General features: G+C 38.6%; 1 protein-coding gene across 1 annotated transcript in view; it reads right to left on the reverse strand.

Moving 5' to 3' along the window:
* Positions 1–6,771: 6,771 nt before the first annotated feature.
* The window catches only part of LOC126425323 (lysosomal-associated transmembrane protein 4B-like), a 240,967-nt gene continuing 221,207 nt past the window's right edge, over positions 6,772–26,531 (reverse strand). Inside the window, exon 6 of the mRNA XM_050088305.1 lies at positions 6,772–8,484. Coding sequence (XP_049944262.1) covers positions 8,252–8,484 — 233 coding nt within the window. The 3' untranslated portion in view covers positions 6,772–8,251. The remainder of the gene's footprint in view (positions 8,485–26,531) is intronic.

The raw sequence follows: 26,531 nt of genomic DNA on the forward strand, positions 1-26,531 counted from the left end.
TTCTAAATTTTAAATTTTGTAACCACTTTGTTGTTGAACTTTTATTATGTACTCATGACTGTTATTCTTCATTCACAAAATTCACTTTCAGTTTTGACGATGTACAGCACCACATTCACTACTATTCTCAGGGCTGTTTCTACCATTAGGAAAGACTAGTTGGCCACCTAGGGCAGCGAAATATTAAGGTTAGCAAATGGCTGAAAAATTAATATCAAATCAAATGGCCAAAATATTGAGCAATTGAAAAGCAAAAACCAAAAAGAGAAAAAATTAAAGCATGAAATTGTTTTCAAAAGCATACGGAACAGTTACTTCAGTTACTTGGTAAGTCTTAACTTGCTTTGGTGAAAGTAAACACATTGCCTCTACCTGCTTCAAAACTAAAGCAGCCATTACTAAATACAAAATGGAAAAAAATATGACCTCAGTTCATCTCTGTTGAGTGACAAAGTGAGGCATGTGTGCTGACTTGTGACCACTTTGTAACTGGAGGAGAGCAATGGTAGTAAAGAAGAGGTGGATGTCATTTTTCAGTTCTCGCCTAGGGCAGCGAAACATGTAGGAACTGCGTTGCTATTCTGAAACCTGACAGCAGCCACAGGGCTTCATTCTTTGGTGTTCTTGTCTAATAAAAAAGTAGTTTACAGTCTTTCTTACTGTTACAATGTTATCATGTATACTTGGCTACTGTATTTTTTTAATCAAGTTTTGGACTACTCTGTCAGTTATGATCAAGTATAGTGCCACAATCAATATTATACTGCCATCTGACATGAATGTTCACCTCTATGTTTCATGTTACATTTTCTCACTAGTCTGCTTGTGATTATTACATGCACAGCTTGTAACCTTTATATGCATCATGCTGCTCCTAGGTACATTTTTGCTTGAAGTACTTCCTGTGTGCAACTGAGAGTTGTACTTGTATTTCACTGCTCTGATACTGTTTTGTAATTTCCATGTACTTTACTACTTTTTTAACAGCTATCTGAAGGTGGCTAATTCCAAAATGCATCATGTTACAAGCAATAATAACTTTTGTTCTTTGGGGCCCACAGTGCAAAATATGTCTTTTAATTACATGATTATTTATGGATAATAGCCACCTACACTGCTATGTAAGTTGTTTATATTTTATGTCATTCAAAATGAGCCCATTTCGGCAAATTGCAATCATCAGGTGCTCTGTAAATATACTGGTACCTCGCATCAGACTATACAGAGCAAAATTATGGATCCAATAAGAAATTAACAGTAAACTATCTTATAAGGAACACCTAAATCAAGATATGTATGTGGCTCACCTAAAATTAAGTAACAATACTACCCCATTAATTTTTGATACCATGCCACATTTCATAAACATCTATGTGCTTAACATCAGCACCCAGGTCAGATCCACACTCAAAAGTAAAATCAGACATCTCATGGGCAAACACTACCCCACTGCCAAAACTAATGACGTAATTTCTCCTTTTAATTTTCATTTAAAAAAAAAAAAACCATCAACATGACCGAAATTACTTTCAATGACCAAGAACAAAAATTATTGGATAAAGTATTAAAGCATACTATCAAACCTAGATTCTACAATAGTGTACAAAAACAAGTAATAGTATCTGCAACAATAATGCTCCTCTTAGCAAACTTATCCATAAAACAGCAGAATGAAATTACTATCAAAATAGCAAATGCAACAGAAAGAGAACTCAAAATCAGGAAAAGCTATAATACCTATTCAGACAACAAAACACTATGCCACATTAATGAAAAAATTAATGAATAACAATTCCCTAGCAATTATGTCAGATAAAGGCAATAGTTTAATTATCATCGACAAAAATGACTACATACAAAAAGTTAATAATTTCTTTGTTAGCAATGGTATCACACAAATCAATAGAAACCCCACAAACAAATTAATAGCCCAAACCAGGAAAACCATAAAAGCATGCCATACAATACTTACAGAATATGAAAAAAGGACATGTATACCCATGAATCTCAAACACCAAAGCTCTGTGGACACCCTAAGATACATAAACAATTCATTCCTATATGACCTGTAGTAGACAGTGTTAACAGTCCTACATATTACATAAGCAGGAAACTAAACAACCTCCTTAATAAATTTTACACATACAACAAAAATATACACAAAAGAATTCTGGAACATTAGCTAAAAAACATCAAGGACATAAAAATACCCCCAACTGCAAGATTTGTATCTTTTGACATTACTAACCTATACACCTATCTAGGAAACATCTCGAACAAAATTAACAAATTATTCAACAAAACCGACATCACATTTGCATTTCAAAACACACACAGCCTCAAACACAAAATTCACAAAGGCAGCTCGAAAATTCCCATACACAATGATCCCGGCATTTACAAAATTCTGTGTAACACATGTCAAAAGTTCTACATAGGAGAAGCTGGTAGAAACTTCAAAATCAGATATAAAGAACACACCAGAGAAGGGTAAACAACCCATTTACATTTTTTCAACATTTGCAAGTAGAGAAACACTATGTAAAACCCATAAACGAAGCACTAGAAATCCTCCACATTATGCAAAAGGAAAAAAATAATGATATATTATAAATTTCCATATCATATTTATAAAACCATTATATTAAGACCAACGCTTATCTATGTATTTATGGAGCATCTGGCAATGGCAATTTGCCAAAATGGGCTCATTGTGAATCAGATAAAATATAAACAACTTATATAGCAGTGTAGCTGGCTATTATTCATAAATAGCAAGCAATAATGTCATTCTTTTTTTGAAGCAGGGCTTTTTGGTTAGCAACACTCAACAGATACAGTTCAGACACAAAGTCCACACACAGCAAGGAAAGGGAACACACTGTGCAGAAGAAGGAAACTGTTTCCGATTAGGTGGGGCGTCCCACCCAGCTGATAATATTTATGTGTTTATTGTGCAGAAGTATTACTTTATTGGGGGATAGGGGGTTAGTTGTTGAGTAATAGAGTAGTGAGTTGGTGCTTTGCCGTCAAAAGTATCCGAGGGGGTAGACAAATTTCTTTTATATTTCATAGAAATAATTTTTCATTCACTATGTGTTGTAACTATCACAAGAATTTTTCTCTTAGTTATTGTTGAACACAATACATATGTATAACACATACCAATAAAGGTACATGATCTCATTGTTATTTTGGAACAGAGAAGGCACATATACTGACTGTTTAGTACATGTTCAGGATATGTAAAAAGTTGTTCTATTGTGTACTATGTTTGTATGATGCAGCAAGCGACTATGAGCAATATGTATATGGACATAGCCTATTGCACAAGGTGCTTTATGTTTTTAAATATTTTAGTGATGCCAAATCTTTTATAATGTGCTGTTTTAACCACTTGACATCTTGTGCATGAGGTCAGTGTAAAATGAACATATTTTACAATTAAAGATTTCAAGTACTGAAGATGACAGCATAGTCTGTTGAAACCAAATGCCTTAAATAAAAAAAAATATTTTATGCAATCTTGGCTGGTGAATGGTTTTTAACAATTAAATAGGTCACTCTGCAATTCCCTCAAAATGAGAGAATTCAGTCGAATCATATTAAATATGTTATGAAAAACAAAGATGCTGTGACTTACCAAATGAGAAAGTGCTGGTAGATACACACAATAAAAAAGACACAAACACACACACAAATTTCAAGCTTTCGCAACCCAAGGTTGCTCCATCAGGAAAGAGGGAAGGAGAGGGAAATATGAAAGCGGATATGTGTGTGTGTGTGTGTGTGTGTGTGTGTGTGTGTGTGTGTGTGTGTGTGTGTGTGTGGGTGCGCGAGTGTATACCTGTCCTTTTTTCCCCATAGGGTAAGTCTTTCCACTACCGGGATTGGAATGACTCCTTACCCTCTCCCTTAAAATCCACATCCTTTCATATTTCCCTCTCCTTCCCTCTTTCCTGATGTGCGAAAGCTTGAAATTTGTGTGTGTGTGTTTTTTATTGTGTCTATCTACCAGCACTTTCTCATTTGGTAAGTCACGGCATCTTTGTTTTTTATATATATTTTTCCCACGTGGACTGTTTCCCTCTATTATATTCATATCATTAAATATGTTATGAGTGATATAAAAATCTCTGAAACTGCGAAAATGTATTTAAAATGTTTTTGACTGAAATTTATTTCTCGCTGTTTAGATATCTGTTACCTGATTGAAAAAGGGCAGTTAGTTTAATTGAAAACATGTTATTTATAGAGAAATCAAAATTATGGTGTAAACAGTTAGGAATTACATTCAACTTCTGAATAAACTAAATGTGTTATATTAAATTTCAGATAAATTAGTTGTATCATTCTGTTATCTACTGATGAAAGAATAAATTCTTTTTGTAAAAACGTTATTTATAAAAGAAAGTTTCTTATTTTAGAACATTTGATAATGAATTTGAAATGAATTTAAATAACTAATATTACACTTTAATACACCAAAATTACAAGCTCCAAAAATATATACTGCTGTAAAATCAGAGATTAAGATGAAAGATGATGAAATCCTGAACAGAGATATGATTCAAGAGAGAGTCTTAGAACTCACTGTCCAGGGGAAACTGAGGCAATGTAGTTAGAAGATTTTATGTAACAATACTCTCATGAAATGAAACAACATTGGAAAAACACCCTGGCAGGATTAAACTGTACAGTGGATCAGGATTCAAACCTGGAACCTTAATTTTCTAGCCAGTGCTCTTGCTGTCTGATCTACCCAAGCATACCTTCACAGCTTTATGTACACCAGCACCTCCTCACCTTCTACCTCCCAAGTGTGACATGAGCTCTCCTGCATACTTGGCAGAACTAGCACTCTTGGAAGAAAGGATATTGTGGAGATATGGTTGAGCCATGGAAACTTACTTGTGGAAAGCAAGCAGCTGTGTCATGGAAAGACACTTGCAGAAATCAGAATGCATCTTCCACTCTGCAGTGGAGTTTACACTGTTTTGAAACTTTCTGCAGTATTAAAACTGTCCTTTCTCAGATCTCTAATGAAGGACACCATCTAGATACTAGCTAGCTACGAGTTCATTCTTGTTTATGTATTTGTCTGCCAGATGGCCATGCAGACAGTCATGACCAATCCATTGTTAAAAATTCCAATTCAAACAATGTAACAAAAATGACTACATGATCATAATTTACAGGCTTTACACCACATATTGCCAAACCACGACATCATTAGCATTCATCACATAACCACAGGCAGTACGTCCAAAACAGTTGGCATCAATGTTGCTGTTATTGAATTCCTCATTACAGACGAGTAAAGTGCTGCTTAAATTCACCCCATACTTCAGCAAGCCTATGGAGATGCCTGCATGAGCACCAGTGGTGTTAGAGGATGGTTGAAGCATTTAAAAGATGGAAACATGAGTATCCAACATGAGCCTTATATCGGTTGCACTTGAACTCTCACTGCTCGTATCACTATGGAGAAGAGCAGGACGTTTGACTGAAAACTCTTCCACATCCTCCCTGTAGTCCCAGCTTCGTACCCTTTGACTACCACAGTTTTGTTTCTGTTAAGGCACAGATATGTGGTCAACACTACAAGATCTTGGACGGCATTCAGCAAGCAGTGCATCAGTATTTTCATGAAGGTGGAATGGAGTTCTCTTGTGAAAGTATTTTCAAACTTGCAGAATGATGGAATAAATGTGTCCAGAGAAATGGAGACTCTTATTAAAAATGTGCAAGGCATGAATAGGACTCTCTTAATTTCAATTTGATGTTGGATACCAAATGACGAACAAAGTCTTTTTTAGTGATATAATTACAAATTGATGATTTTTTGATTCTTTTCCTTTACATTAACTGAGAAATCTTTTTTCTTGCCAAATTTCATGGTACTACATCAAGGCGAAGTATCCTATAGGTATTGATGATTGAATTTGCAAGTATCAAAATATGTGACATACATGGCCCTATCTTTTGATTGCATTGACATAGAAACTTAACATTTTTTACACAACTGAAGCAATATAAACCTCAGTATGTGAAATAAATTTTAACTCAATGTATCTTCCCGTTCCTGAGAAAGAGGTTCTTAACTGATGGAGTGGGACAAAAAGAAAATTGCATAAAAATGTCAGTATAATTACAAATTAACAATTTCAGATTTTTTTCTTTGTTCCTACTGTGAAACCTTGCTTCTTGGCAAATTTCATAAGTCTAGAACAATGGAATGTACCATGCAGGGTTTTATTAGAGAGTCTGTATGTGACAAATGACCATATATTTTGATTGCACTAACTCAGAAGCTAAAGTCTATTATACCACCAAGGGACCATAAACCTTTACATATCACATAAATTTCAACTTGATAAGTCTACCAGTTCCTGGGGAAAAGTATTTTAATCAGTCAGTCAGACAGACAACAATGTGATGCTATAAGGTATCCATTTTTACCGACTGAGGTACAAAACTGTAGACAGTGATAGAAAGTATGTAGATTAAGATGATGTACTTGGTTTGTCTGAAAAACAAAAATAAAAACTTTCAGTATGGCCCTTGTAATACTTCTAATAAAGAACAAGTGACAATCTTTACTCTTTCCATGCATGGATTCCACCCAGAACTTAGCAGAAGTAGAAGTTATAGTTAGTTATAATGTTAAGAGTAATTTATAAAACTATGATTACATTTCATAATGGCCTGGCTTCATACTTTGTTTACAAGAAAATTGAACACCTTTTCAATAAAGTAATATGGAGTGTGTGTAGAACAAAAAAAATAATGTATTTAATTAAGAGAGATACATCACAACAAATTACATACAATTTGCGAAGAAAATGTAAGCTTGTAACAATACAATATTACAAAAATACTTGGCATTTATTCTTTGCATATATTATGTATGTAACACATTTACTTATTAAGTTGAGAGTCAGATTTCCAAAAATTAAAATAATTGCAAGTGCACCAACATTCTTCAGTAAAGATTGCCCCATAAAAAAAAGTAAAAAAAAAAACTAAAAGCTGTAGTACAAGCTGTGCAAAGCTCTACGGTAATACTATCAACCAGACTTTGGTTTATCAGAGTTATGAAATATTAATGAAGTTCTTTAGTAGAGACTAATGTTACAAACTATATTTAAATACTGGAATTTCTTGTGAGAATATTCACTACATTATCTTCATATTTATTACTGGGAGCAATAGTTCACAAAACACTTACAAAAATAGAAAACATAGCAGATGTACAAGGAAAAATTAGTTTGTTATCTGGAGACAACTCCCAAATATGAGTTGGTCAGCTCAAACTTTTTCTCGGTAGAGGAAGTGCCCATTGTCAAAGCAATAATAGTAAGTCATACTTAAATAATATTGTTTTACACACATACTGATGAATCCCAATACACAGTGAAACATTCTGCTGTGAAAATTTCTAGGATTAAATTTTCCAAAATAGTACTCTCCACTATTTTCCACATGACAGTGTCTCCCAGGATTTTAGTAATATAATTCAATAAGAATGACTGACTCATGTAAAAATCAACAATCAACACATTTCTAGCCCCCAGCAATCCTGTACACTATTTTATGCCTAAGACTGCGGAGTGAATGTTGATGTGTAAGTAATTTTAAAACCCAGTGACATACAGGAGTCACTTTATTGGGCTGGTCAAAACCAAATTGTCTAAGAACTCTTACAAAGTCAGTGGAAAAAAAAATACGTAAGTCATTTTTACTCACAAAATTGGTGTGTAGGAATTAATAATTGTTTCCAGTGAGACAGGTCTTGCACTGAAATGGAATGTTTAGCAAACTCATACACACCTATATGTTACTCACAAAGTTTCTTTTTTTTTAACTGATTGTTGGAAGTCAATGGAGTATTTCCTGATCCTGGTATTGTTAAATTTTAATACGATGACAGCAATGTTACAGTAATAAAGCATACGGTGAATTGACAGATATCTTTTAAACAACAAACAGGTTTAAACAGCAATGATCTCCAGGTAAACATGCCACCAATGCAGTCACATAATTCCTTAAAAACAATGCAGACACCCTTGTAATTTCTTAGGTTTCATTTGAAGTAGCTTGTAGTGATATTAATTTAAGTATTTTTCCCCCTCCTGCAGTTAACAAGCGACTTCAATGTACATAAAATTATCTGTTATTTTTTTTCCCAGCAAATTATTAAGTTTGGAAGTAGCAGAACAAACAAGCTGTGGCATCCATCTTGCAAAATCTAGGCCTCACTGAGTGAGGAATAGTTGTCCTTGCCACCAAGGTGAAGCACTGGCCTGGTGAAGACGACAGCGTCCAGACCTGTTTTGGGTTTTTCTTTCTCCTGTTCCTTTTCCTGCTCCTTCTCCTTCTCCTCAGGTGCCTCCTCATTGATTAGCAGTTGCTTGGAGCTGAGCTGCATTCGGAGGCTCCTGTAGAAGCTGTACACCACCAGAATGAGGTATCCATTGACCACTGAAAACAAAATTAAAAAAAAGGTCAAAAAGCAAAATTCTCTCTAGGTCTTGGTTAATAGCAATGGATGATTAGACTTCTTCATTCAACAAGGATATTAGTTAGCTAGTAGTTGTGTACATAGTTCCGCGTAGTCAGCACATACACAACTTTCCTCGTCCGTCTCCACACTACGAGATGGCGCTGTCTTAGAGATGGACCAAATTCTGCTTCCGCCGATCCGCGTATTAATATGTAATGCAGCCAACGAGATTGCTGCTAACGTAGAACCTTTTCTCCTCGCGGATCACACTTGTGCAGCGATACCTGAATGCTCAAGGTATTATAATGAGTGTACAGACCTCCGATTAGCCAGTCTGCATTAGTCTATAGTCAAGTTTCAGTCTGCACCTAATAAGATTATCATATTCCTGTACATAGTCATGAAGATAAATGTATAGACACTTTGTACAGTATCAGAGATATGTGAGAATAAGATTAACATACCAAGCCCAAAGGAACATCAGTTTGTCCATTGCAAACAGCATCCAGAATCAAATTACGTAATGTCTATGTTATTTATTATTTTAATAAATGTGTGTGAATATTTATTAAGTTCTGTTTAAAGTTGGTCACCATCAAACTGCTACTCTAAGCGTGCAAGTGGCATTTCTATCGTCTGACCTAACGGCAGAAGATAAACACACCACAATAAGACGACGAGACATATTGCTGACACTCGCCTACTTCGTTAGAGCGACAAGTCAAATAATCTGATGGTGTGTGTACCGAAGGTCTTACAGTACGCACACCACACTAGTTCTGCAAGCAAATGTCTTCATCATACACTGATGGAAAAATACAGCAACCCCCAAAAATTGTTAATGTAGGGTAATGAAATTTGTGGAATACATTTGTCTAAGTAACATATTGAAGGGATTTTCACAGCAAGATCACACATTAATGTAACAATGAGATAAGCTATTGCAAATGTGATATGTCAGTGTATTAATAATCGGTGTAACTGTCTGTGGAATGCAAGCACGAGAATATGCAAGCATTGTGTCCTTCAGTTGCTGGATGTCAGCTTGTGCCTGTTTCATCTGGTTGGTCAGTACAAGGGTGGTTAATGCTGGTTGTGGACAATACTGAAGTTATCATCCGATTACGCCCTATATGTGCTCAATTCGATACAGATCTGGTGATCGAGCAATCCGAGGCAACATGTCAACAATCTGTAAAGAACACTGGGTTACAACAGTGGTATGTGGGTGAGCATTATCCTGTTGGGAAACGCCCCCTGAAATGCTGTTCATGACTGCAGTGCAACAGATTGATGTACAAATTTGCAGTCAGGGTGCATGGGATAACCACAACAGTAGCTCCAAGTGTAGGTCTAGTGTGCTCCAGGTGTAGGTCTAGTGTGTCTAGCATGCTGACAGGTTGGCTGCAGGCCCTCAACTGGCTTCCCTCCCTTTTACCCAACGTACAGCCATCTTTGGCACTGAGTCAGAACCAGCTTTCATCAGAAAACACAATAGACCTCCACTTTGCTCTCCGCTGAACTCTCACCTGACACCACTGAAGTCCCAAATGGTAGCGGTTTCGGGTCAGTAGAATGCAAGCTACAGGGCACCTGGTTCAGAGTTGACCTTGAAGTAGAGATGGGCAAACTTGTTCATCCATGGAAACTAGTTCACTAGTGATCATTCTTTTTTGGGAACTATTCATTTTTACTCGTTCACCATTCATTTGTGTGCGGTATATGGTTCTTACAAAAAATTGAAAATTAGTAGCATAGGTGACTGAAGATGGAAGGCACCAAGAGGGGGCACTTGCCTTCCCTTTGCAGTACAGAGTTTTTATTCATTACAGAATTGTGGTATGCATACTGTAAGACCTTCGGTACACACACCATCAGATTATTTGACCTGTCGCTCTAGCAAAGTAGGCAAGTGTCCCGTGTTCTTATCGTGGCATGTTTATCTTCTGCCGTTTGATCAGACGATAGAAATGCCACTTCCACGCTTAGAGTAGCAGATTGACGGCGACCAACTTTAAACAGAACTTGATTAATTTTCACACACATTTATTAAAATAATAACAATCATAAACCTTACTTAACTTGATTCTGGATGCTATTTACAACTGACAATCTGAAGTTTCTTTGGTCTTGGTACGTTAATCGTATTCTCACATATCTCTGATACTTGACAAAGTGTCTATACATTTCTCTTCATGGCTATGTACAGGAATATGATAATCTTATTAGGCACAGACTGAAACGCGACTGCAGCCTGATGCAGCCTGATGCAGCCTGATGCAGCCTGATGCAGCCTGATGCAGCCTGATGCAGACTGACTAATCGGAGGTCTGTACACTCATTATAATACCTCGCACGTTCAGGTATCACTGCGCGAGTGTGATCCGTGAGGAGAAAAGGTTCTATGTTAGCAGCAATCTCATTGGCTGTGTTACACATTAATACGCGGATCGGCGGAAGCACAATTTGGTCCGTCTCTATGACAGCGCCATCTCGTAGTGCGGAGATGGATGAGCGCTGCACCTGCGCTGTTGTGCTTAGCGGGGCGCGCTCTAGTGGGAAAGTTGTGTACGCGCTGACTACGCGGAACTATGTACACAACAAGAATTTTCACACACTTTTAGAAGTAATTCCGCAAAACCTTTCATTAAGCAAACTGTACCATTATGTGAGTGATCACAGTGAAGTAATATAAGGTGGTGCACGAAAAACAGGCCCCGAGTACAGACTATTCACCAATTATGCACGATTTGTTGACCACTATGAGCAGAATAGATAAAAATGTAATAATTAGGCAGCAAAGAAATAACAGATAACCTAATGCAAACAACAACTACGAAACAATAGATGATGACTGGTGGGTGACAGAGAAGTTTAGCACTCAGGGTCAATTTTTCTGGCACCACCCTGTACCTCTGAAATAATATTGTAGAAGTCACCATATTCTATTCACAAAAAGTGACACTACACATTCAATTATGGAGTGCAGGCTTCATTTGGTTGTAAGTTAGTCTGCCTTCTATAACAATGAACATGCTGTTTTATCTTGGGAAAAAAAAAAGGAAAATGGTCACTCGTGTGTGCTGTGCTGACTTCCTTTGCATGTGTAATAACAAAAAATCTTGCCTTTTTATAAGTATGCCTTCTGCTGTGTATCAAAATAGTGAAATAAGCTGATATGCCCTTTTGTTACCTGAAAAGGTGTATGTATTCCATACCATGTAACTTTTTATGTAATTTACATAGTTATAAAATACATTTTAATCACAGGTCATGGATGCTGAATGGAATACAAAAAGAATCAAAGTCCAGAGTTCCAAAAAAGGCTTGAAACATATCTAGAATGATCATGCTCAGTGAAAAAAAAAAAAAAAAACTCGATACTGAACTAACTAGGAGCAGTCTGCAGTGGAAATGCTACGAGTGGCCATACAAAAGAAGGATGAGTCTGGCTGAAGGAGACCGAGACTGACACAGATGGGAAAGGGGCCGAGGCTGGAACGAGACCGACTGACATGTTGTTGTGGGAAGAGACAGACCATTTCCCATTCCCGGGAAACTTGACATCCATAACTTTGCTCGAATGGTGTGTTGGTGTGAAATGTGGCTGGAGTCCCTGCACATGCCTATGTTTAATATGTAACTGCTGGTAGTTTCATTGTTGTATACCTGCTAGTTAGTTTTCAGTGCTGTTTTAATTTGAATGTTGTGTCACACAGTTTGGAAATTTCGCGATGGCAGAGTTAGAGGCACAACATGTCTGCATTAAATTTTGCAAGAAACTCAAGAAAATCTTTACAGAGACTCACTAAATGAAGCAGAAAGCCTATGGTGATGAGCGATTAAACCACACTCAATTACAAATGGTTCACATAGTTTAAAAATGGTCAGATGGAAGTTAAAGACGACCCTCGTTCAGGATGCCCTCTGACATCTACCAATGACACTCGTGCCAGGAACATCAATGAAATTGTGCATGCTAATTGAAGACTGATTGCCCAAGAGATTGCAGAAGAATGTGACATTTCAGTTGGATCACGTCATGAAATTCTGACACAGCATCTTGGAGTGCATCTTGTTGCCACCAAGTTCATCCCACAGCTTATGAGTCAAGACCTTTGCCTTGTAACAATCTGTGAAGAGCTTTTGGATCACACAAATGAGAAAGATTTTTCTTATGAGAACCATAACTGGTGAAGAGACCTGGGTCTACAGTTATGATGTTGAAAGCAATGTTCAGTTCTTCACAATGTGCTGGAAAGGTTTCCCCAAGACCAAAAAAAGCTCATCAGGCCAGGTCAAATGTCAAAGCCGTGCGCTGATAGGTTTCTTTGACTGTGAAGGATTGTTAATCCTGAATTCCTGTCACAGGGACAAACTGTCAATTGCTTGTACTATCAGGATGTGTTGTGACACCTGCGAGAAAATGTGAAAAGGAAACAGCATGAAATGTCATAAGACAATCCGTGGCATTTGCATCATGATAATGCATCCACACATTCATGCCTGCTGGTGCGTAACTATTTCACAAAAAATAAAATCACTGTGCTGCCTCATCCACCATACTCTCTAGACCAGGCCCTGAGGACTTTTTTATTTCCAAAGTTGAAAACCCCATTAAAGGATGAAGATTTGCAACTATAGATGAGATGAAAGACAATTTTCAGATAGCATTTTGTGTTATCCAGCAAGAGGCTTACCAAGACTGCTTCCATAAGTGGAAATAGCATTGGGAGTTGTGTATCAATTGTGGAAGAGAGTATTTGAAAGGAGATCATATGCAATATGTAATAGGTAAGCGTAGAAAAATTTTGTGGACAAAGTTCTGGAATTTTTTGAATAGACCTCATACATACATGTCATGTGACTGCAAAAATTTTTTCCCCATGACATCCCTGTTCTTTATGTTATTTTCACATGACATTAACAAACTGCACTTTGCAGTGCCAGGTATATATGTATTCGTAATAGTCGTTCGTTACTTTTATTATCCGTGAGACACATGTTCATAATGTGACACTTCTGTAACATAATTATTGCCTTTTTTCTACACTGTAGGCCTGAAGATGATCTCCAGTGCAAATTGAAACTGGTTGTTGATAAATAAAAAGTCGTGATCCACATGTTGGTTATCTGTTTATAATAAATAATAGAAAGATTAATGACAACAGCTCATCACATATCAGATATTCATAATATTTTTTAATTATCACTTCAAAAAATAATATTTGATGTGGCAAGTAAACTGAGAACCTTTTATTCAAGGATGTTTCTTGCCTCCTCCTGCCACTCCACAATACCACAACATGCTAGTAGATGAGCCAAAACACAATGGTGCAGCCCGTTGGTAAAGTGGAATATTGTGGGGATTTTTGTTTCTGTCTTTGAAGGGGAACAACAGTGTAACCATCCATACTCAGTTGTTGGCTGTGTGTGGCAACAATACACCATCACAAGGCACAATAATTAGGTGGCATAGACACTTCTAGTGTGGTCAAACAAGTCTGAATGAACAAAGTGCCAGGCCATCTCTCTCTGAACAGGCAGGAATCACAAGAAGATTGGAGGCCCTGGTGCCTGAAGATGAGCTCATCACGGTCGGGGCAGTAATGACAAAAGTGAGTGTCACAGATAAATTTTCAACTGCTTCAATATATTTTTGAACATGATGAAGGTTGCAGTCCTCTGGTTTCCACAACCACTCACCCCATTCGAAAGGCCCACTGAAACTGAGTGCTGGGGGCTATGTTGCAGATGTGTCAGACCAATCCAGATGACTTCTTTAGCAACCTCACCTCTGTGGGTGAACTTGGGTGTGTTACTATTACTCAGACACAAAGGAACAAAGCAAGCAATGGAAACATGTAGCTTCACCACTGCTGAAAATGACAAAGACCCAAACGTCATCAGGCAAGGTGATTCTGTGTGTTTTTTGGGACAGCCATGGTGTGGTGCTAACAGATTATGCTCATTGGAGGCAAACTTTCACTTCCGTGATATAACAAGTCACTACATAATTCATCCAAAAAAAGAGAAGAAAATTTAAATAACAAGACAACCATATGCGCATAAATTATATTAAAAAAATACAACAGTATGTAACATGGCAAACTGCAGCCACATATTCCAAATACACTGATACCGTGTCAACACAAGAATATGATAACTGTTTTGTGCATTGTAAAAGTTGCTAGTAGGCAACTTTTTGAAGTTAGTTGTGTTTGTATATTCCTTACAGTAATGATGATATTTTTATAACAAGTCACATTTAAGTAATTTCTGATCAAACAACTAATACAACTATGAAATTCATTGATGCTGAAAACATGTAGTCATTGTAAGGATATAAACATTTCCAGTATTTAACACTTTGGAGATCAAGCTTGGGCCACAACTTTGTGTTAAAAAGACCATGCCCAAGTATAGGCCAGGTGCAATTTTCTTGATGTGTGAGCTACGTACCATTCAAAAACTGGACTCGTTTCATAAGAGAACAATGTATGCACATCTCAGAACCAGCCCTTTGACTGCTGGCGCATTCTGTTGTCAATTTCTAGAATCGTTTTGAAAGAAACATCAGTGAACGTAACAGCTACTGTCATGAATGACTGAACCAATGCCATCACACTGATATAATTTTGTGCATTTACTCATTAGGTTTTGCAGTTTGCTATAATTCTGATACAAATATATCATATTTGTTGAGTGAGCAAGAAATTTTGGGATCTCAAGAGGAATAAATTGCTCAAAAACTCAACTCTCACTTTTTTCTTGGGAAGATTATTATGTACTTTCTGTCATCATTATTTTAAAATTTGTTTCTATCAAAGAACTAAAGTTGAAGTTTGGCCCTTTTTAGTACGTATTACACTTTAAGATATATCAGTTACATATGTGCCAGAAACACTTAAGAAACAGCATAAATGGTTGGTTTCTTAAGCCCAGTATTCTTCTAAGTAGCTGGTCTCCAAAGAGTTAATAATGTAACATTCTCACAGTAAAGAGGAATTGTTCAGTGCATTTTATGTTGTACGAATATTACAAACTATTATTAGAGTTGTTTTACACATTATAAATTACCAGCACTTTTAAAATTAACATGCATCATTTCTGACAAATGTAATCTTATACAATTTTTATCTAAAAACAAAGATGATGTGACTTACCAAATGAAAGTGCTGGCAGGTCGACAGACACACAAACAAACACAAACATACACACAAAATTCAAGCTTTCGCAACAAACTGTTGCCTCATCAGGAAAGAGGGAAGGAGAGGGGAAGACGAAAGGAAGTGGGTTTTAAAGGAGAGGGTAAGGAGTCATTCCAATCCCGGGAGCGGAAAGACTTACCTTAGGGGGAAAAAAGGACAGGTATACACTCGCACACACGCACATATCCATCCACACATACAGACACAAGCAGACATATTTAAAGACAAAGAGTTTGGGCAGAGATGTCAGTCGAGGCAGAAGTGTAGAGGCAAAGAAGTTGTTGAAAGACAGGTGAGGTATGAGTGGCGGCAACTTGAAATTAGCGGAGATTGAGGCCTGGCGGATGACGAGAAGAGAGGATATACTGAAGGGCAAGTTCCCATCTCCTGAGTTCGGATAGGTTGGTGTTGGTGGGAAGTATCCAGATAACCCGGACGGTGTAACACTGTGCCAAGATGTGCTGGCCGTGCACCAAGGCATGTTTAGCCACAGGGTGATCCTCATTACCAACAAACACTGTCTGCCTGTGTCCATTCATGCGAATGGACAGTTTGTTGCTGGTCATTCCCACATAGAATGCGTCACAGTGTAGGCAGGTCAGTTGGTAGATCACGTGGGTGCTTTCACACGTGGCTCTGCCTTTGATCGTGTACACCTTCCGGGTTACAGGACTGGAGTAGGTGGTGGTGGGAGGGTGCATGGGACAGGTTTTACACCGGGGGCGGTTACAAGGGTAGGAGCCAGAGGGTAGGGAAGGTGGTTTGGGGATTTCATAGGGATGAACTAAGAGGTTACGAAGGTTAGGTGGACGGCGGAAAGACACTCTTGGTGGAGTGGGGAGGATTTCATGAAGGATGGATCTCATTTCTGGGCAGGATTTTAGGAAGTCGTATCCCTGCTGGAGAGCCACATTCAGAATCTGATCCAGTCCCGGAAAGTATCCTGTCACAAGTGGGGCACTTTTGTGGTTCTTCTGTGGGAGGTTCTGGGTTTGAGAGGATGAGGAAGTTGCTCTGGTTATTTGCTTCTGTACCAGGTCGGGAGGGTAGTTGCGGGATGCGAAAGCTGTTGTCAGGTTGTTGGTGTAATGCTTCAGGGATTCCGGACTGGAGCAGATTCGTTTGCCACGAAGACCTAGGCTGTAGGGAAGGGACCGTTTGATGTGGAATGGGTGGCAGCTGTCGTAATGGAGGTACTGTTGCTTGTTGGTGGGTTTGATGTGGACGGACGTGTGAAGCTGGCCATTGGACAGGTGGAGGTCAACATCAAGGAAAGTGGCATGGGATTTGGAGTAGGACCAGGTGAATCTGATGGAACCAAAGGAGTTGAGGTTGGAGAGGAAATTCTGGAGTTCTTCTTCACTGTGAGTCCAGATCATGAAGATGTCATCAATAAATCTGTACCAAACTTTGGGTTGGCAGGCCTGGGTAACCAAGAAGGCTTCCTCTAAGCGACCCATGAATAGGTTGGCGTACGAAGGGGCCATCCTGGTACCCATGGCTGTTCCCTTTAATTGCTGGTATGTCTGGCCTTCAAAAGTGAAGAAGTTGTGGGTCAGGATGAAGCTGGCTAAGGTAATGAGGAAAGAGGTTTTGGGTAGGGTGGCAGGTGATCGGCGTGAAAGGAAGTGCTCCATTGCAGCGAGGCCCTGGACGTGCGGGATATTTGTGTATAAGGAAGTGGCATCAATGGTTACAAGGATGGTTTCTGGGGGTAACGGATTGGGTAAGGATTCCAGGCGTTCGAGAAAGTGGTTGGTGTCTTTGATGAAGGATGGGAGACTGCACGTAATGGGTTGAAGGTGTTGATCTACGTAGGCAGAGATACGTTCTGTGGGGGCTTGGTAACCAGCTACAATGGGACGGCCAGGGTGATTGGGTTTGTGGAAGAAGGTAGAAGGTAGGGGTGCGGGGTGTCGGTGGGGTCAGGAGGTTGATGGAGTCAGGTGAAAGGTTTTGTAGGGGGCCTAAGGTTCTGAGGATTCCCTGAAGCTCCGCCTGGACATCAGGAATGGGATTACCTTGGCAAACTTTGTATGTGGTGTTGTCTGAAAGCTGACGCAGTCCCTCAGCCACATACTCCCGACGATCAAGTACCACGGTCGTGGAACCCTTGTCCGCCGGAAGAATGATGATGGACCGGTCAGCCTTCAGATCACGGATAGCCTGGGCTTCAGCAGTGGTGATGTTGGGAGTAGGATTAAGGTTTTTTAAGAAGGATTGGGAGGCAAGGCTGGAAGTCAGAAATTCCTGGAAGGTTTGGAGAGGGTGATTTTGAGGAAGAGGAGGTGGGTCCCGCTGTGACGGAGGACAGCTTCATCCTGACCCACAACTTCTTCACTTTTGAAGGCCAGACATACCAGCAATTAAAGGGAACAGCCATGGGTACCAGGATGGCCCCTTCGTACGCCAACCTATTCATGGGTCGCTTAGAGGAAGCCTTCTTGGTTACCCAGGCCTGCCAACCCAAAGTTTGGTACAGATTTATTGATGACATCTTCATGATCTGGACTCACAGTGAAGAAGAACTCCAGAATTTCCTCTCCAACCTCAACTCCTTTGGTTCCATCAGATTCACCTGGTCCTACTCCAAATCCCATGCCACTTTCCTTGATGTTGACCTCCACCTGTCCAATGGCCAGCTTCACACGTCCGTCCACATCAAACCCACCAACAAGCAACAGTACCTCCATTACGACAGCTGCCACCCATTCCACATCAAACGGTCCCTTCCCTACAGCCTAGGTCTTCGTGGCAAACGAATCTGCTCCAGTCCGGAATCCCTGAAGCATTACACCAACAACCTGACAACAGCTTTCGCATCCCGCAACTACCCTCCCGACCTGGTACAGAAGCAAATAACCAGAGCAACTTCCTCATCCTCTCAAACCCAGAACCTCCCACAGAAGAACCACAAAAGTGCCCCACTTGTGACAGGATACTTTCCGGGACTGGATCAGATTCTGAATGTGGCTCTCCAGCAGGGATACGACTTCCTAAAATCCTGCCCAGAAATGAGATCCATCCTTCATGAAATCCTCCCCACTCCACCAAGAGTGTCTTTCCGCCGTCCACCTAACCTTCGTAACCTCTTAGTTCATCCCTATGAAATCCCCAAACCACCTTCCCTACCCTCTGGCTCCTACCCTTGTAACCGCCCCCGGTGTAAAACCTGTCCCATGCACCCTCCCACCACCACCTACTCCAGTCCTGTAACCCAGAAGGTGTACACGATCAAAGGCAGAGCCACGTGTGAAAGCACCCACGTGATCTACCAACTGACCTGCCTACACTGTGACGCATTCTATGTGGGAATGACCAGCAACAAACTGTCCATTCGCATGAATGGACACAGGCAGACAGTGTTTGTTGGTAATGAGGATCACCCTGTGGCTAAACATGCCTTGGTGCATGGCCAGCACATCTTGGCACAGTGTTACACCGTCCGGGTTATCTGGATACTTCCCACCAACACCAACCTATCCGAACTCAGGAGATGGGAACTTGCCCTTCAGTATATCCTCTCTTCTCGTCATCCGCCAGGCCTCAATCTCCGCTAATTTCAAGTTGCCGCCACTCATACCTCACCTGTCTTTCAACAACTTCTTTGCCTCTACACTTCTGCCTCGACTGACATCTCTGCCCAAACTCTTTGTCTTTAAATATGTCTGCTTGTGTCTGTATGTGTGGATGGATATGTGTGTGTGTGCGAGTGTATACCTGTCCTTTTTTCCCCCTAAGGTAAGTCTTTCCGCTCCCGGGATTGGAATGACTCCTTACCCTCTCCTTTAAAACCCACTTCCTTTCGTCTTCCCCTCTCCTTCCCTCTTTCCTGATGAGGCAACAGTTTGTTGCGAAAGCTTGAATTTTGTGTGTATGTTTGTGTTTGTTTGTGTGTCTGTCGACCTGCCAGCACTTTCATTTGGTAAGTCACATCATCTTTGTTTTTAGATATATATTTCCTACGTGGAATGTTTCCCTCTATTATAACCTTATACAATTTTTCTGTAATATATTTGTATGACTAATGAGATTATTTGCACAGAACATTGGAGTTGTATGTTACTTAATTTCTACTTGATTTTTGGCAAACTCATAAATTATTGTATGTAATTTCATAAAACTTATGTTTCCAATAATGAAACACTATGTATTGTATTGTTAAAATGCTATTTAAGGCTTGTAGTTGGAGCCATGTCAGGACAGTCACGTACCAGTTTTTTAAAGTCCTTCTTATGCACATCACTCCTTTGAACATATTTGATATGAATATATGAAAAAGTTAAACCAAATTACTATGTCAGGTATATATTTGTGGTTACAGTCTCTATACCTTGTCTCAAAATATCTGATAATGAACTCAGGCAAATTTCATCAAAAAGTGTGCTTAAATGCTGAATCACATTATCAACAACAAAATGATCAATTGTGTACCAGTTGAGTGAGAAGTGATAATGCCAGGCACATTCCAAGTACATATGAAATAAAAAAACACAATGCTGCAAGGCTGTAAATTACTGCGTAGAATTGCGGGGTGGAATATATAATATTGTTAGTATTACTGCCAAGGCCACTTCTCAAGTACCCCTGCTTCTAAAACTGAACTGCTTCTCTTCGAATTTATTTTCAGTATTCCTCTTCCATTCTTCGATGAAGTACACTTGTATTTTTAATTCAAGTGGTACTAGAATGATAGTGTAATAATTTTCAGAAATATAACAATAAAATTCTTTTCAGAATCTGATGGATAGCTCCCATTTTCATAAATAGAAGGGTAGTTTGATAAGTCTGGTAAATTTCCATGAAAGAGTAGAATATTTTTGTTGTGCCATCATGGTTCATAAGCTTCATTATTCCAAGTACCATATTAAAATTTCAACAATGTACAGCATACAGCTGACAGTCAAAAGCTGTCTGGATTGGTCAGTGGTCAACTGCAACTGAAAATGGAGAAAACCAAGTTTTGTTCTGTTATTAAACTTTTTAATTTGAAGGGGTAGACTGACACATGAATAAAAACCAAATTATATGAGGTTCATGAAGACTCTGCACCATCATTGAAGACTATTTACTTTTAGATTAATGAATTTAAACATCATTGGACAAACACCAAAGACTATGTCCACTCCCGCTATCCGACTGAAGTCACCATAGAGAAAACCATTGACAAAATCCAAGATGTGGTAACACAAGACTACCAAATAAAAATTTGTGAGATTGCTGAGACTGTGGGCATCTCAAGTATACAAGTGCTTAATATCCTGCATGGAGAAATGGCTATGGAGAAGCTGTGTGTGAGATGGGTGCTGCAGCTACTCGCAGTTGACCATATGTGCATCCAGCACAACATTTGCGCACAATGTCTGGCAATGTTTAATCACAATCTAAAAGACTTTTTGTGCTGATTTGTGACCAGTGATGAAACCTGGATCTACCATTACACACCAAAGTCGAAAAAAATGGACAAAAGCAAGAAAAATTGTGCCAAAGAAAGGAAAGACCGCTTTGTCAGTTGGTAAGGTAAGGGCCACAGCTTTTTGGGATTCCCAAGTAATGATTCTCATAGATACTTGGAAAAAGGAACTATAATAGGACACTGTAAGTGAAACGTGGATGATAAATAGTTTAGACAAGAAGAGAATAGAAGCTTTCGAAATGTGGTGTTACAGAAGAATGCTGAAGATTAGATGGGTAGATCAATTAACTAATGAGGAGGTATTGAATCGAATTGGAGAAGAGTTTGTGGCACAACTTGACTAGAAGAAGGGAGACATCAAGGGATCACCAATTTAGTATTGGAGGGAAGCGTTGAGGGTTAAAATCGTAGAGGGAGACCAAGAGATGAATACACTAAACAGATTCAGAAGGATGTAGGTTGCAGTAGGTACTGGGAGATGAAGAAATTTGCACAGGATAGAGTAGCATGGAGAGCTGCATCAAATCAGTCTATGGACTGAAGACCACAACAACAACAATAGAATACTATTATGCCTCTCTGCTGCATCATTTAAAATTTGCGTTGGTTGAAAAAAGACCAAGGTTAGCAAGAAAAAAATGCTCTTTTACCAGGATAATGCAACATCCCACACATCAGCAATAGCAATGATGTAACTGCATGAATTGGACTTTAAATTGGTTCCTCATCCACCCTATTCACCAGACTTACCCCCCACCCCCCAGTGACTTCTTCCATTCCTTAATTTGAGAATCTTTGTCTTGTATCTCATGAGGAAGTAAGAGTTGCAATCAATTAGTATTTTGCAGAGTTGGACAGAACCTATCTTTCTGATGGGATGAGAGAGCTTGAGGATCAAGTGTATATTCCTCAAACAAGACTATGTCAAGAAGTAAGATGAGTTGTTTATAAAACAAATATTTCTTCTTGCTTTTTTATCAGTCTTATCAAACCACCCTTGTGCTATAATATTCAAATAATATCAAACTTATTATCATTAAATGAAACAACAAGTTCACTGTTACCAGTCACCGTTTTATTGATTTCCATGACGCGTTTTGAAGATTTAAACTTCCATCATCGGGTGGATTTACATTAGTAAGTATTACATTTATGTGTGTGTTGTGTTACGATTTTTGGAGGAACTTGTGGCACTGCCTAGTGGAGAAACGAGACACTATTTCAGAATATGGTTTAGGATAACTTTTGACGAAAAATTAAACTGATATCTAATGGTAAACATTAAATAAGTAAACTACAGTACCTTCAGTGATCACAGGTTCCTTTTGTTGTCGTAACACATCACGTGTATACTGCCACATTTGTAAACAAATATGGCGTCTGGAATCAGCTGGGTGCAAAGTTCGTATAGCAGAAGTGAAGACAAAATCGCAAAGTGCTAAGAATATACATCATAACAATATTATTACAGAATAATTGCTTTAAGCATTTGGCGGTGTTTGTTTTGAGGTGTCAAATATATGTGTGTACTTCAGGTGGTATATAAATCCAATTCTGACAAGTTAAAACAGCAAACATTCGTACTTGTTTATACAATCAGGTGAAATGTTAAAATGGCTTAAACTTCATACTTATTGATAACAATTAGGTGAAATGTTACAGACTATAATTAAAATGATCATATTGGCTACAACAGTAAAATCATACATACATTACACTCTTTGATTGGGGTTAATAAACAGATGTGAAGTGAGGGGCTGGAGACAGAAGGAGAGGTTGAGAGGGAGAAAAGTGTGTGTGTGTGTGTGTGTGTGTGTGTGTGTGTGTGGGTGAGTGAAAGGGAGAGGGAGAGAGAGAGAGAGAGAGAGAGAGAGAGAGAGAGAGAGAGAGGAAAGAGTGATTATTGAGAGGAAACATTTACATGGCAAGGAGTCTTAAGATTGCACGTTGCATATATTAGCTGCCTAAAGGTTGGGGTAATACATTGGTTAATGCTATAAAATATGCAGATAGATATACATTTGTGCCAGTAGTTGATGTACATACAGTTTTAAGCTGACAAGGGGTACAAGCTGTTGGTGTGATGAATTATCTGTGAATGAGGTCAATCTCTTGTACTCTTGGCAGCTATCAATATTTATGGTAAATATTAGGTGTGTGTGTGTGCATTTTTATGAGTGTAGGCAGTTGCTGAAAACGGAGATGATACTATTGTAAATATTGTCATTTTTGTCACTTAAGATAGATTCTGGTTGTTTCATTTGGTGTTTGTATATTTGGAGTGTTTCAAGGATGTCTAGTTTTCTGCCTTTTGGTTGGATGTGTTGTTAACATGGTGTTTTGTTTCATGCAGGTGTGTAGCTATTGCTGATGTGTGATATTTTTTGTTTTTTAGTGCTGCCATGTGTTCCTTGAACCTAATCTCAAATGATCTGCCTGTCTGGCCTATGTAGAAGCAGTCACAGTCCAAACATTCAATTTTGTACACACCTGTGTGATGAAGTGGGTTTCGTGTGCTGATGTTGTGGGGTAACTTCTGTCCAATCTTGTTGTCTGTTGTAAAGGATATGCTTATGCCTTTCCGTTTGAAGACATTGGCAATCTGGTATGAAATGTTACCCAGAAAGGGGATTGTATGGAAGATGTTATTTTCTTTTTGTTTTTTGTGTTGTGATTCCTTTGCCATTATTGAGTGTTTTAGGGTGTCTACTATGGAGCTGTTATAACCATTTTCAATAGCTGTTTGTTTTATTATTTCAATTTCTTGATCACATTTATCTTCTGAGAGTGATAGTTGGATAGCTCTATTAATCATGTACTGGAATGCTGCCATTTTGTGTGCTGCGGGGTGGCAAGAGGAGTTGTGGATTGTGGTATGTGTTGTGGTAGGCTTCCGATAAATTTCAAATTGATGTCTGTTATTCTTTATTCTAATGGTAAGGTCTAGGAAATTTATACTGTCGTCTTTTTGGTGTTCAACTGTGAATTTTATGTTTTCATGGGAGTTGTTGAAAAACTGATTCAACTCACTGATGTCATCTTTAGTGCCTTTGATTAAAATGATGGTATCATCTACATATCTGTAGTAGTAGATGATATTTTTGAGGAGGTGGTGATTGGAATTCAGGATTTTGTCTTCTAGGTTACTTATAAATATTTCTGCTAGCAATCCGGAAGGATTTGAGCCCATTGCCAGACCACCTGTTTGTTGGTAGATTTTATTGTTAAATTTAAAATAGTTGTGTGAAAGTGTGAATTCAAGCAGGTCCATTAGTTCATTAATGTGAGTTGAAGGGATATTTTTGTGTTTATGTAGGTTGGCATTAATTATCTGTAGTGTGGGATCTATTGGCACAGAGGAATATAGGTTTTGTATGTCCAATGAGTCAAGTGTGGCTCCATCAGGTACTTGTATGTTTTTGACATATTGTGTAAATTCTGTTGTGTTTCTAAGTGTTCCCTCATTATTGAATGTGTATGCTTGTTTGAGAATTCTGAAGAGTATTTTATTGAGCGTGAATGTTGGACTGTTCCTACAGTTCACTATGAGCCTGATGGGGGTCCTGTTTATACCATTAGAATAAAGAATGACAGACATCAATTTGAAATTTATCGGAAGCCTACCACAACACATACCACAATCCACAACTCCTCTTGCCACCCCGCAGCACACAAAATGGCAGCATTCCAGTACATGATTAATAGAGCTATCCAACTACCACTCTCAGAAGATAAATGTGATCAAGAAATTGAAATAATAAAACAAACAGCTATTGAAAATGGTTATAACAGCTCCATAGTAGACACCCTAAAACACTCAATAATGGCAAAGGAATCACAACACAAAAAACAAAAAGAAAATAACATCTTCCATACAATCCCCTTTCTGGGTAACATTTCATACCAGATTGCCAATGTCTTCAAACGGAAAGGCATAAGCATATCCTTTACAACAGACAACAAGATTGGACAGAAGTTACCCCACAACATCAGCACACGAAACCCATTTCATCACACAGGTGTGTACAAAATTGAATGTTTGGACTGTGACTGCTTCTACATAGGCCAGACAGGCAGATCATTTGAGATTAGGTTCAAGGAACACATAGCAGCACTAAAAAACAAAAAATATCACATCAGCAATAGCTACACACCTGCATGAAACAAAACACCATGTTAACAACACAAGTATTAGCATCCTACACATCCAACCAATAGGCAGAAAACTAGACATCCTTGAAACACTCCAAATATACAAACACCAAATGAAACAACCAGAATCTATCTTAAATGACAAATATGACAATATTTACAATAGTATCATCTCCGTTTTCAGCAACTGCCTACACTCATAAAAATGCACACACACACACCTAATATTTACCATAAATATTGATAGCTGCCAAGAGTACAAGAGATTGACCTCATTCACAGATAATTCATCACACCAACAGCTTGTACCCCTTGTCAGCTTAAAACTGTATGTACATCAACTACTGGCACAAATGTATATCTATCTGCATATTTTATAGCATTAACCAATGTATTACCCCAACCTTTAGGCAGCTAATATATGCAACGTGCAATCTTAAGACTCCTTGCCATGTAAATGTTTCCTCTCAATAATCACTCTTTCCTCTCTCTCTCTCTCTCTCTCTCTCTCTCTCTCTCTCTCTCTCTCTCTCTCTCCCTCTCCCTTTCACTCACCCACACACACACACACACACACTTTTCTCCCTCTCAACCTCTCCTTCTGTCTCCAGCCCCTAACTTCACATCTGTTTATTAACCCCAATCAAAGAGTGTAATGTATGTATGATTTTACTGTTGTAGCCAATATGATCATTTTAATTATAGTCTGTAACATTTCACCTAATTGTTATCAATAAGTATGAAGTTTAAGCCATTTTAACATTTCACCTGATTGTATAAACAAGTATGAATGTTTGCTGTTTTAACTTGTCAGAATTGGATTTATATACCACCTGAAGTACACACATATATTTGACACCTCAAAACAAACACCGCCAAATGCTTAAAGCAATTATTCTGTAATAATATTGTTATGATGTATATTCTTAGCACTTTGCGATTATGTCTTCACTTCTGCTATACGAACTTTGCACCCAGCTGGTTCCAGATGCCATATTTGTTTACAAATGTGGCAGTATACACGTGATGTGTTACGACAACAAAAGGAACCTGTGATCACTGAAGGTACTGTAGTTTACTTATTTAATGTTTACCATTAGATATCAGTTTAATTTTTCGTCAAAAGTTATCCTAAACCATATTCTGAAATAGTGTCTCGTTTCTCCACTAGGCAGTGCCACAAGTTCCTCCAAAAATTGTAACACAACACACACACAAATGTAATACTTACTAATGTAAATCCACC

This window comes from Schistocerca serialis, chromosome 10, assembly GCF_023864345.2.
Source record: "Schistocerca serialis cubense isolate TAMUIC-IGC-003099 chromosome 10, iqSchSeri2.2, whole genome shotgun sequence".
NCBI lineage: Eukaryota > Metazoa > Arthropoda > Insecta > Orthoptera > Acrididae > Schistocerca > Schistocerca serialis.